Source organism: Saccopteryx bilineata, chromosome 2, assembly GCF_036850765.1.
Source record: "Saccopteryx bilineata isolate mSacBil1 chromosome 2, mSacBil1_pri_phased_curated, whole genome shotgun sequence".
In the NCBI taxonomy this organism is placed as follows: domain Eukaryota; kingdom Metazoa; phylum Chordata; class Mammalia; order Chiroptera; family Emballonuridae; genus Saccopteryx; species Saccopteryx bilineata.
The window spans coordinates 255968325-255980544 of NC_089491.1; the positions used below are offsets into that span (position 1 = coordinate 255968325).

The following is a 12220-nucleotide window of genomic DNA, read 5'->3' on the forward strand; positions in this document are numbered from 1 at the left end:
ATCCTTGGATCTCAAGATGAGAACTCTTGCTAGATTGGCACAACACCAATAGTCAAAAGACACTGGAGAACATATTTAAACATATATCACAGATTAAAGGGCTTGTATCTTTAACGTATAAAGAATACCTTAATTGAGAAATGTAAAACCCAATAGAAAGATGGAGGAAAGACTCGGATAATTCAGTGTGTGTGTGTGTGTGTGTGTGTGTGTTTTGTAAACACATGAAGAGACAATCAACCCCACTCATAATTAGAGATGCAAATTTAAACAACATGTGATACCACTTTTTACTTAAGAGAATGGTGAAAATGAAAAATGATGACAGCATGTTTGGTTGACGGGTATTCTTATGCATTGCTGGTGGGAATATATACTAAAACCTTGCTTGGCTGCCCCTAGCAGACCTACATATGACCTGTTGACTAAGCACTCTTAGTTCTAGGTATCCACCCTGGAGTTATACCTCTAACAATGTGAAAATACATATATACAAGGTTATTCTTTGAAGCATTATTGGCCTGACCTGTGGTGGCGCAGTGGATAAAACGTCGACCTGGAAATACTGAGGTTGCCGGTTCAAAACCCTGGGCTTGCCTGGTCAAGTCACATGTGAAAGTTGATGCTTCCTGCTCCTCCCCCTTCTCTCTCTCTGTCTCTCTCTGTCTCTCCTTTCTAAAATGAATAAATAAAATTTAAAAAAAAAAAAAAAAAGAAAAAGAAAAAAAAAGAAGCATTATTATTGAAAAATATTGGAGGTAATCTAAATGTTCACATACAGGAGAGCAGTTGAATAAACATATGTAAACATCCATAATGGAGTGCTATGCAGCTGTAATAAAGACTGAAGGTCTCGCCTGACCTGTGGTGGTTGCAGTGGATAAAGTGTCGACCTGGAAATGCTGAGGTTGCCAATTCGAAACCCTGGGCTTGCCTGGTCAAGGCACATATGGGAGTTGATGCTTCCTGCTCTTCCCCCCTTCTCTCTCTCTGTCTCTCTCTCCCTCTATCTCTCTATCCTCTCTAAAAAAATGAATAAATTAAAAAAAAAAAAGACTGAAGGTCTCCATATACAGATGTGTCAGGGGTCCCCAACACCTCTTAGGTTTGATGATTAATTGGAACTCACAGGACTCATGATTATATTCACAACTAAGATTAATTACAGTTAAAGAATATAAAGTAATCAGGAAAAGAAAGAGAGGCATGGGGCAAAGTCTAGAGGAAATCAGATACAAGCTTTGAAGAGTCCTTTCCCAGGGACATCACACACACTTAACTTGCCCCAAGTGCGAGTTGTGACAGCACATGGGAAATGTCTGCCATGGAAACTTGCCAAAGCCCAAGGCTTTTACTGGGGCTTGTCACATGGGAATCCTCTGGCTAGCACACACGACAATTCCACATCTCCAGGAGGAAGGCAAAGGTTGTGTAGGTGCCGTGAGCTATTATTATTTTTTTTTTTTCTCTTTTGTATTTCTCTGAAGTTGGAAACAGGAGGCAGTCAGACAGACTCCCGCATGCGCCCAACTGGGATCCACCTGGCACGCCCACCAGGGGGCGATGCTCTGCTACAACCAGAGTCATTCTAGCGCCTGAGGCAGAGGCTACAGAACCATCCTCAGCGCCAGGGCCAACTTTGCTCCAATGGAGCCTTGGCTGCGGGAGGGGAAGAGAGAGACAGAGAGGAAGGAGAGGGGGAGGAGTGGAGAAGCAGATGGGCGCTTCTCCTGTGTGCCCTGGCTGGGAATTGAATCCGGGACTCCCGCACGCCAGGCCGACGCTCTACCACTGAGCCAACCGGCCAGGGCCTCCCGTGAGCTATTCTTATTTAGGAAATGGTGGAAACTCCTGAAACCTAGGTTCCCAATTGGAAGTCAGGAAAAGCTGGTTGAAGACTACAGAAAATTTTTGAACATTTGCAAACTTTTGTGAGGGGGAGGAGGGAGGGAGAGAGAAGCATCAATTCCTGTATGCTTCACTTTTTTTTTAAGATTTTAGTTGATTTTAGAAAGAAGGTGGGGGGAGTGGGAAACAACTCATTGTTGCCCGCCCCCTTTTTTTTTTTACAGAGAGTGAGTCAGAGAAAGGGATAGATCGGGACAGATAGGAACAGAGAGAGATGAGAAGCATTAATCATCAGTTTTTCGTTGTGACACCTTAGTTGTTCATTGATTGCTTTCTCATATGTGCCTTGACTGTGGGCCTTCAGCAGACTGAGTAACCCCTTGCTCTAGCCAACAACCTTGGGTCCAAGCTGGTGAGCTTTTTGCTCAAACCAGATGAGCCCGCGCTCAAGTTGGCAACCTCGAGGTCTCGAACCTGGGTCGTCTGCATCCCAGTCTCACGCTCTATCCACTGCTCCACCGCCTGGTCAGGCTCATTGTTGCTTTTTGTATGTGCCTTGACCAGACAAGCCCAGGGTTTCGAACCGGTGACCTCAGCATTCCAGGTTGATGTTTTATTCCCTGTGCCACCACAAGTTAGGCTCATGTATGCTTCACTTTAGTTGTGCATTATTTGCTTCTCTTATGTGCCTGGACTGGGAATGGACCTCGGGTTCAAGCCAAGACAGCAACCCCTTGCTCAGGCCAGCAATCTTTGGGCTCAAGCTGGTGACCTTGAGATCATATTTGTGATCCTGTGCTCAAGCCAATGAGCCCATGCTCAAGTGAGCAACCTTGGTGTTTTGAACCAGCAACCTCAGCATTCAGGTTGATGCTCTATCCACCGCACCACCACCAGTCAGGCTGCAAATTTTTTTTTGTATGTCTGAAAGAGATTCTAAATCAAATGTTTAAAACGTTATTATTATTAAGTTGGAGGCAGAGAGACAGACTCCCACATGCACCCTGACCCCGGAGCCAACTTGCTCAAATGAGCCATGGCTGCAGGAAGGGGAGAGAAAAGGAGGGGGGGGGTGGAGAAGCAGATGGTCGCTTCTCCTGTGTGCCCTGACTGGGATTGAGCCCAGGGCATCACACGCCAGGCTGACGCTCTACCACTGAGCCAACCAGCCAGGGCCTAAAAACATTTAAAATTTTTTAAATGTAATGCTAGATGTCTGACCTGTGGTGGTGCAGTGGATGGTGTGTCCACCTGGAATGCTGGGGTTGCTGGTTCGAAACCCTGGGCTTGCCTGGTCAGGGCACATACAAGAGACAACTACTATGAGTTGATGCTTCCTGTTCCTGCCTCCCTTCCCTTCTCTCTTCTCTCTTCTCTCTAAAAATATCAATAAATAAAACCATTAAAAATGTATATGTAATGCTAGAAGATGACAGAATTGAACTCAATATGAGAGGTACTTATTAGGTAAGTCTAGAAATGGGTTAGGTTGCACAAGAAAGTCATGTTTATGAAGAGGCTGAGTGACTATGTCAGGAGTATAGCAAGGGGGATCTAATTTGGACAGGCGACCTCAGAGGTGTTCTTTTCCATCCTGACATGCTATGATTTTTCCAGTAGTCTTTGACTTGCCTTTAGCAGCACTCCACAAAGTTTTCGTTAGCCTTCCTTCAGTTCCTCATCTCAAACCATGTTATTTTTTTTCCAAATACATGTTACTTTATGAAGCAACTTCTTTTTAAATGTCTTATATTTTGGCCCTGGCCGGTTGGCTCAGTGGTAGAGCGTCGGCCTGGCGTGCAGAAGTCCCAGGTTCGATTCCCGGCCAGGGCACACAGGAGAAACGCCCATCTGCTTCTCCACCCCTCCCCCTCTCCTTCCTCTCTGTCTCTCTCTTCCCCTCCTGCAGCCAAGGCTCCATTGGAGCAAGGATGTCCCGGGCGCTGGGGATGGCTCTGTGGCCTCTGCCTCAGGCTCTAGAGTGGCTCTGGTCGCAACATAGTGACGCCCGGGATGGGCAGAGCGTCGCCCCCTGGTGGGCATGCCGGGTGGATCCCGGTCGGGCGCATGCGGGAGTCTGACTGTCTCTCCCCGTTTCCAGCTTCAGAAAAATACAAACAAACAAACAAACAAAAAGTAAATGTCTTATATTTTATTTTTGAGAGACAGGAAGGGTGTGAGAGAGGGACAGAGAGAGAGAAGCATCAACTCGTCTGCCACCAAGTCGTGCACCTATTGATTATGTGCCCTGACCGAGCTAAACCCCGACCCCAGGACTGAGCCTGTAACATCTGGATTGAGCCAGCGACCTCGTCTGTCCGAGTTGACACTATCCACTGTGACACAGGCCTGGGCTTTTTTGCTTTTTTATTGTGCTAAAATACACAATACATAAAATACACCATTTTAATTATTTCTAAGTGTACAGTGTAACTGTCACCACCATCTATTTCCAGAATTCTTTTCATCTTCCCAAAATGAAATTATACCATTAAGCAATAACTTACCTGATGTTTCCTCATGTTAGACTATGCATTCTTGGGGCAGGAATGTACAGAAGTGATCCTGGTTCTCAGTGCATCCTCTCAGGAAAGCAGATGACATTGGGGTACCTCATTCCTTGAGGAGGTAAACTTTCCTCACTTGGTTCTGGTAGATTACCAGGTTTCTTTACTGTGAAGTTACTATTTTCCCACTTGTAATTAAGTATCTTGTGGGAAGATACTTTGAGAGTATGTAAATATTTCTGTTTCTCAAACTTTTTTTTTTTTTTTTTTTTTTTTACAGAAACAGAGCATCAGAGAGAGGGATAGACAGGGACAGACAGACAGGAACGGAGAGATGAGAAGCATCAATTATTAGTTTTTCATTGCTCATTGTGACATCTTAGTTGTTCATTGATTGCTTTCTCATATGTGCCTTGACTGCGGGCCTTCAGCAGACCAAATAACCCCTTGCTTGAGCCAGAGACCTTGGTTGGGTCCAAGCTGGTGAACTTTTGCTCAAACCAGATGAGCCCGTGCTCAAGCTGGCGACCTCGGGGTCTCAAACCTGGGTCCTCGGCATCCCAGTTGGATGCTCTATCCGCTGCGCCACCGCCTGGTCAGGCTGTTTCTCAAAACTTTTAACTAATACTTTCAACACCAGTTTAAATACCTATTGATGAGGTTTTGAGATAATTATTACTGTGATTGTTGCCAAATGGTGATTTTCTAATTCCATCCTTCTGTAGTAAGAGCTTTCTCTTCTCCCCATTTACAAATAAAATAAGTTCAGTCTGGCATCATGCTTGAATTCATTTTATGAACATGGTAGTGTTATGCATATGTTACCTGGAAGATACTTGTTTTTTATTTCATGCTCTGTGAAAGCTTTACACACTAAAGCTTCACTAGAAAATGAAAGAATAGTCTGCTTTATATATGATAGGCCATGCCAGTTCTCATCTCTGTTTCATCATGATTCATTTTTTTTAAGATTTATTTTACAGAGAGAGGAGAGCAAGAGGGGTGGGAGAGTTAGAAGTATCAACTCATAGTTGCTTCACTTTGGTTGTTTAGTGATTGCTTGTTGTATATGCCTTGACCGGGCAAGCCCAGGGCTTCCAACCAGCAGTCTCAGCATTCTAGGTCAACACTTTATCAAACACTGTGCCACTGCAGGCCAGGCTCAGTGATGATATATATATTTTTAATTTATTTATTTTTTACAGAGACAGAGAGTGAGTCAGAGAGAGGGATAGACAGGGACAGACAGACAGGAACGGAGAGATGAGAAGCATCAATCATTAGTTTTTTGTTGCATATTGCGAAACCTTAGTTGTTCATTGATTGCTTTCTCATATGTGCCTTGACCGTAGGCCTTCAGCAGACCAAGTAACCCCTTGCTGAAGCCAGCGACCTTGGGTTCAAGCTGGTGGGCTTTTGCTCAAACCAAATGAGCCCGCACTCAAGCTGGCGACCTCGGGGTCTCGAACCTGGGTCCTCTGCATCCCAGTCCGACGCTCTATCCACTGTGCCACCGCCTGGTCAGGTTCAGTGATGATATTTTATTTCTGCTTGTGTCCCACAAGTATTTGCCATTGTTTTTATCTTCTCCCCTTCATGGGTTCTATTTCCATCATAGAACTTTGCTTAGAATCCAAATAGCTTTTGCTTGTTATTTTTGTTTTGTTTTGTTTGTAGTGTTTAAGTGTTATAAAAATTATCGAGTTTTTTTTTTTTTTTTACAGGGACAGAGAGAGAGAGAGTGAGAGAGAGGGATAGATAGGGACAGACAGACAGGAACAGAGAGAGATGAGAAGCATCGATCATCAGTTTTTCGTGGTGACACTTTAGTTTTTCATTGATTGCTTTCTCATATGTGCCATGACCGCGGGCCTTCAGCAGACCGAGTAACCCCTTGCTCTAGCCAGCGACCTTGGGTCCAAGCTGGTGAGCTTTTGGTTTAAGCCAGATGAGCCCACGCTTGTGACCTTGGGGTCTCGAACCTGGGTCCTTCCACATCCCAGTCCAACACTATCCACAGCGCCACTGCCTGGTCAGGCAAAATTATCAAAAGTTTTAACAATGATGTCACCATCTGTAGATTTAAATGAATGCTATGTGAGAATCTTGTGCTTATCAATTAAATCACTGTGAAAAAAAAAGTTTTAATCTTTGGGCTGGGAAAAATAAATGACTCAGATGGAGTTTAATGTGAGCAGCCATCTTTGGTCTCTCAGTGTCTCCCAGCTGAACCTGATAGAGCCCTAACCTTCAGGCCATCTACTGCTGTGCCATGCACATTCTGCCATTGCCCCTTCCCAGTTTTCTGAATTCCTTCTGTAGGACAACACTGGTTGTTATTAGTAATGTTTTCCCTTATCCCCTCCTATGAAGGGGGATGAAATGAAGAAAATAGCCTTTCTGAGAAGTTTGGGATGAAACTTTGGGGAAGAAAATTGTGTATCTAAAGTGGTTAAGGATTGCCTGACCAGGCGGTGGCGCAGTGGATAGAGTGTCGGACTGGGATGCGGAAGGACCCAGGTTCGAGACCCCGAGGTCGCCAGCTTGAGCGCGAGCTCATCTGGTTTGAGCAAAAGCTCACCAGCTTGGACCCAAGGTCGCTGGCTTGAGCAAGGGGTAACTCGGTCCGCTGAAGGCCTGCGGTCAAGGCACATATGAGAAAGCAATCAATGAATAACTAAGGTGTCGCAATGCACAACGAAAAACTAATGATTGATGCTTCTCATCTCTCCGTTCTTGTCTGTCTCTCTCTGTCTATCCCTCTCTCTGACTCTCTCTGTCTCTGTAAAAAAAAAAAAGTTAGGGATTGATATCAAATTTCCTGCTATTTTCCTTTTGAATAAAATTTAAGACTATATTGCTGCAATTTGTTTCTTGATTCAGAAGGTATTTGTAGGGTTTTGTATAGATCTGCAGGTCAATATTTTAAACCTCTATTATCCCGATCTTGGGAAACTTCGCTTTTCAAGCTCAAATTCTAAAGAAGTGGAAATTTTTATTGATAATATTTATTTAAATTTGGGGTTTCCTTTGTGACTGCTAGTAAATTTCCAGGGTCAAAAAGAAGTCTCTCAGAGGATAATTTGCATTCATGAGCTCAAGTATCTCTGAATCTTCCCTGACCACTGATTTTCTCACTGCAGGAGGACCTCCTAATGCCATCACACAAAGAACTTATATGTATGGACCTCCCTGGAGATTGTCTGAGGAGCAAAGGTATTCATTTTCCTCAAATCTTTTCCTTTTTCACTTATACACAGTTTTAGTTCACACTTCCCATTTTGTATTTGGAATGTAAGGAGCATAGGCCCTTGCGAGATTGACTTAACTAGAGAAGTCTTAATATAGCCTGTGGGCATACTTGAAGACCCCTGGTATTATCGAACAGTGCCTTATTTTTTGACAGTAGTTTATTTTCCACTTTTTCTATAATGATTCTTTATTAACAATGTGTTGAACCTTAACTGCTGATGTGTAATCTTTTATTTGAATTTACAAAATGAAACTGCCTGTTTGGAAGGGTTAACATGGTCAGGGGAGGAATCCACCACCACAGTTCCACACTGTTGCAGCACCTCTGTTCTTGTCCTCCTAGGCAGGGATGGGAGAAGGTGTTCTTGCCAGGTGATCTTCCGAGTTTTGAAAGCCATTTCATTTCCACTACTTTATTTTGCTCCTCAAAACAATGTTGGGCTATAGGCATCTGAGATAATGTCTTTAGTTTGTTTGTTTGATTGATTGACTAGGAAGCTGAGATTCAAAAGACATACTTAGCCAGGATTCTTCTTCCCCCACCCGAGGCTGAAAATAATCTTAGGTATTTCAGCGGGGACTACATGCATATATCATATAATTAAGGTTAATAATATAAAATAATCAGAACTAAAAAAAAAAAAAGTTGATACAGCAAATGTTTTTCATTATATTTCCCTGTTGTAACATCAGATTTGACTGCTTCTTGGCAGCCTAGACAGAAAAGGAAGTACAAATCGACATTATGAGAAAAGACACTTGTCCCAGTTTATCACCCTGCTTCCTGCTGCTGGACATTTTCTCTAGGCTCAAAGGCTTAGCTGTCCAGTATAGACGAAAAAAAGCTCTGAAGATGAGAAATGTTGCTTTGTGCATAAGTCCAACCCAGTTCTCAGATCCTTGCAAGGGATACATTTAGTGCCACCCCCCCTTACCGCTCGTAAGATCTTTTTAGTGGGACTCGAGTATTGCTGTACTGAATCTTTGGTATATTGGTATATTTTTACCCACAGCTTAAGCTCAAATTTACTCTGTGTGTTGTTTGTTTGTTTGTTTTTAGTGACAGAGAGAGGACAAAGAGGAAGGGAGAGAGATGAGAAGCATCAATTCTTCATTGAGGCACCTTAGTTGTTCATTGATGTGCCTCGACCAGGGGGCTACAGTCAAGCCAGTGACCCTTTTCTCAAGCAGCAACCTTTGGCCTCAAGCTGGTGAGTCCACACTCAAGCTGGTGAGTCTGTGCTCAAGCCAGCAACCTTGGGGTTTCAAACGTGGGTCCTCTGTGTCCCAGGCTGATGCCCTGTCCACTGTGCCACCACCTGGTCAGGCTTACCGTATGCTCATTTAACAACTGAACTGGCCTTTTATACAGGAAAAGTTCTTGTACTTACCCAGTTACTGTCCCCTAAAGAACTGGCCCACATTGAGCCATGGATAAGCTGAGCTCTTCTGAAAAAGATTATCTCAGGTAAACTATTTTATGACACTTTTTTCCTGTCCTAATAATACCATTCCTCTTTAATGACTTAAATTGATAAAATGAATTTTTCTCCCCCAAAGCATATGCGAGGTTCTCAGTTTTACTAGTTTTGAGATTAGATGAGATGAGGTTTTACTAGTTTTTAGCAGCAATGACCTGGTGCCTGACTGTGATCTGTTCTTCCGTTCAGTCTCCCGCCTTCCATGGTGTCCCTGTGTTACGTATGAGGAAACAAGGTTAGCTGTTCAGAGTCCCAGCCAGTCAGAAAGGAAGATTCCATGAAGGCAGGTCTGTGAAAGAATTGAGCCCTTGGGAGCACAAAGTTAGGACATACGGTCACCATGGATCTGAATTAAACAGACACGTGCTCTAATGTAGTGCAGTTAGCATTTCAGCTTGCTTTGCCAAGGTCCAAACCAAGCATCTACCAACCTCTCATTTACTAATGAATTGAGAAGTAAGTGATGTTTCTTAGAAATCTAGTGTAGCCTGACCAGGTGGTGGCGCAGTGGATAGAGCGTCGGACAGGGATGCCGAGGACCCAGGTTCAAGACTCCAAGGTGGCCTGCTTGAGTGAGGGCTCATCTGGTTTGAGCAAAAGCTCATCAGCTTGGACCCAAGGTCGCTGGTTCGAGCAAGGGGTTACTCGGTCTACTGAAGGCCCGCGGTCAAGGCACATATGAGAAAGCGATCAATGAACAACTAAGGTGTCACAGTGTGCAACGAAAAACTGATGAGTGATGCTTCTCATCTCTCTGTCCCTGTTTGTTCCTCGCTCTGACTCTCTCTCTGTCTCTGTTAAAAAAAAGAAAAAAGAAAAAAAAAAGAAAGAAAGAAAGAAAGAAAAGAAAAGAAATCTAGTATATACTCTCTCTAGGGACCCAAGTTGCCAAAATTTTCACTCTGCCCCAATCATAGCTGCTAGTCCTGAGCATATTATATTTAAGTTTTCCTGATGAAAATATCTTTGCTACATTTATTTTTATTTTTATTTTTTTTTCATTTTTCTGAAGCTGGAAACAGGGAGAGACAGTCAGACAAACTCCCGCATGCGCCCGACTGGGATCCACCTGGCACGCCCACCAGGGGCGATGCTCTGCCCACCAGGGGGCGATGCTCTGCCCATCCTGGGCGTCGCCACGTTGCGACCAGAGCCACTCTAGCGCCTGAGGCAGAGGCCACAGAGCCATCCCCAGCGCCCGGGCCATCTCTGCTCCAATGGAGCCCTGGCTGCGGGAGGGGAAGAGAGAGACAGAGAGGAAAGCGCGGTGGAGGGGTGGAGAAGCAAATGGGCGCTTCTCCTGTGTGCCCTGGCCGGGAATCGAACCCGGGTCCTCCGCACGCTAGGCCGACGCTGTACCGCTGAGCCAACCGGCCAGGGCATCTTTGCTACCTTTAAATGGCTGCACTGTTGAGCATCATGGAGATTGCTTTACTAGTTTCATTTCTATTAAGTTTGTTCTTAATGGGGGCATCTTGAAGTCAGTGTTCTGCAAAAATTTATAAATTTGCTGAGGAATGAATTGGGATCCCCTGCACTGAGTTGTTTAGTCAGTGAACGTAGGCTGCTACACCCTCCCCATAGTGCATTGGTTTTCCTTCTCTATAAATATGTCCCATTCATAGTACTCCCGAGTTAGCATGGGGTTTTAGGATTTTGAGACCCTTTATAATCATGTACATCATTGCTGTAGATCATTTAGGTGAAATGAGAAGAAGCTTAATCCTTTTAAAGAACTTCTGTGTTGACCTTAACCACGTTGGTTAGAGCATGGTCCCAATACTCCAAGGTTGTGGATCAATCCCCGGTCAGGCCACATATAAGAATCAACCATTCAGCCTGACCAGGTGGTGGCACAGTAGATAGAATGTGGACGCTGAAGACCTGGGTTTGAAACCCCAAGGTCACTGGCTTGAACTTGGGCTCATCCAGCTTGAGCACAGGCTCACCAGCTTGAGTGTGGGATCATAGACATTATCCCATGGTCCCTGCCTTGAGCCCAACGTCACTTGCTTGAGCAAGGAGTCAATGGCTCAGCTGGAGCCCCCCGGTCAAGGCACATGTGAGTAAACAATCAATGAACAACTAAGGTGTTACAACTATGGAGTTGATACTTCTCTCTCCCTACTTATCTGTCAGTTGGTCTCTCTCTTTCTCACTAAAAAAAAGAATCAACCAATGAATGCATAAGTAAGTGGAACAACAGATCAATATTTCTCCTCTTCCTCCCTTCCCCCTCCCTTTCCCCCTTTCTATTTCTCTAAAATCAATAATTTTTTTAAAAGGGACTTTTGTGTTAACCAAAAGGAGTCTTTAATTGATAGGATGCTATTTAGCATTTCATTCCTTATTTCTTTTTTTGTTCTGCTTTGGGCACCTGAACAAGGACATTCCTTATTTCTTGACTGCTGTAGGACAAACCTAGGAGAAGCAACATAGGGGAGCAGTGATGGCTATTAGTTGAGGGGTCATTTTACAAAGCGAGTGTGTCTTCTTGTCAGGCACTCTGGTACTTCTCCCTTTCTGCCATTCTGAGTTTTGTTTAATATTTTACAAAGCTGGCATTATCAAATTTTGTTTTGTTTTCAGAAAGTTTCTTGTAACTGGGCTTCTTTGGGAAGGTTGTATGTAGAAGAAAGATGAAATGGGCACTAGGAATAAAAACAGTATCAGTTCCCGCTAATTACTATGGGATTTAGTTCCCACAGTACCAATCTCCCTTAAAGCTTATTTGGGAATTCTGAAATAGGAGGGTCACCAGAAATTGGAATAGCATTGTGGGAATACATTTTGATGTAGATGTGAAAGCAATGAAGAAGGGGAAAATTGCCTTATATATAGTTCTGGAGTCTAAATAGTTTACATTTTTTTAAATAATTAAAAGTTGAGCTCTGGCTGGGAGGCTCAGTTGGATAGAATGTTGTCCCAGTGCAGTGAGCTCACGGGTTTGACCTCTGGTCTGGGTATGTACAAGAAGCAATCAGTGAGTACACAACTAAATAGAACAGCGAGTTGATGCTTCTCTCTTTCTCTCTCAAATCAGTGGGAAAATTTTTTAAATTTTAAAAAAGACTTGGCCCTGGCCAGTTGGCTCAGTGGTAGACGTCAGCCTGGCATGCAGAAGTCCCGGGT

At 44.0% G+C, this 12220-nt stretch overlaps 1 protein-coding gene across 15 annotated transcripts in view; it reads left to right on the forward strand.

Annotated features, from left to right (window-relative positions):
- PRR14L (proline rich 14 like) overlaps positions 1 to 12220 on the forward strand; it is a 57478-nt gene that overhangs the window by 14742 nt on the left and 30516 nt on the right. For 10 of the 15 annotated variants that reach the window (XR_010729275.1, XM_066260065.1, XM_066260075.1 and 7 more), the window contains one exon: positions 7499 to 7571. The exons of 1 other annotated variant lie outside the window; for it this stretch is intronic. Coding sequence is in view for 13 of the 14 variants with exons in the window: in XM_066260065.1 (XP_066116162.1) it covers positions 7499 to 7571 (73 nt within the window). In the remaining variant the exon portion in view is untranslated. Of the gene's footprint in view, positions 1 to 7498; positions 7572 to 8667; positions 8819 to 12220 lie in introns of all 15 variants that reach the window. 4 more of the 15 variants (XM_066260070.1, XM_066260069.1, XM_066260068.1 and 1 more) reach the window with 1 other exon arrangement.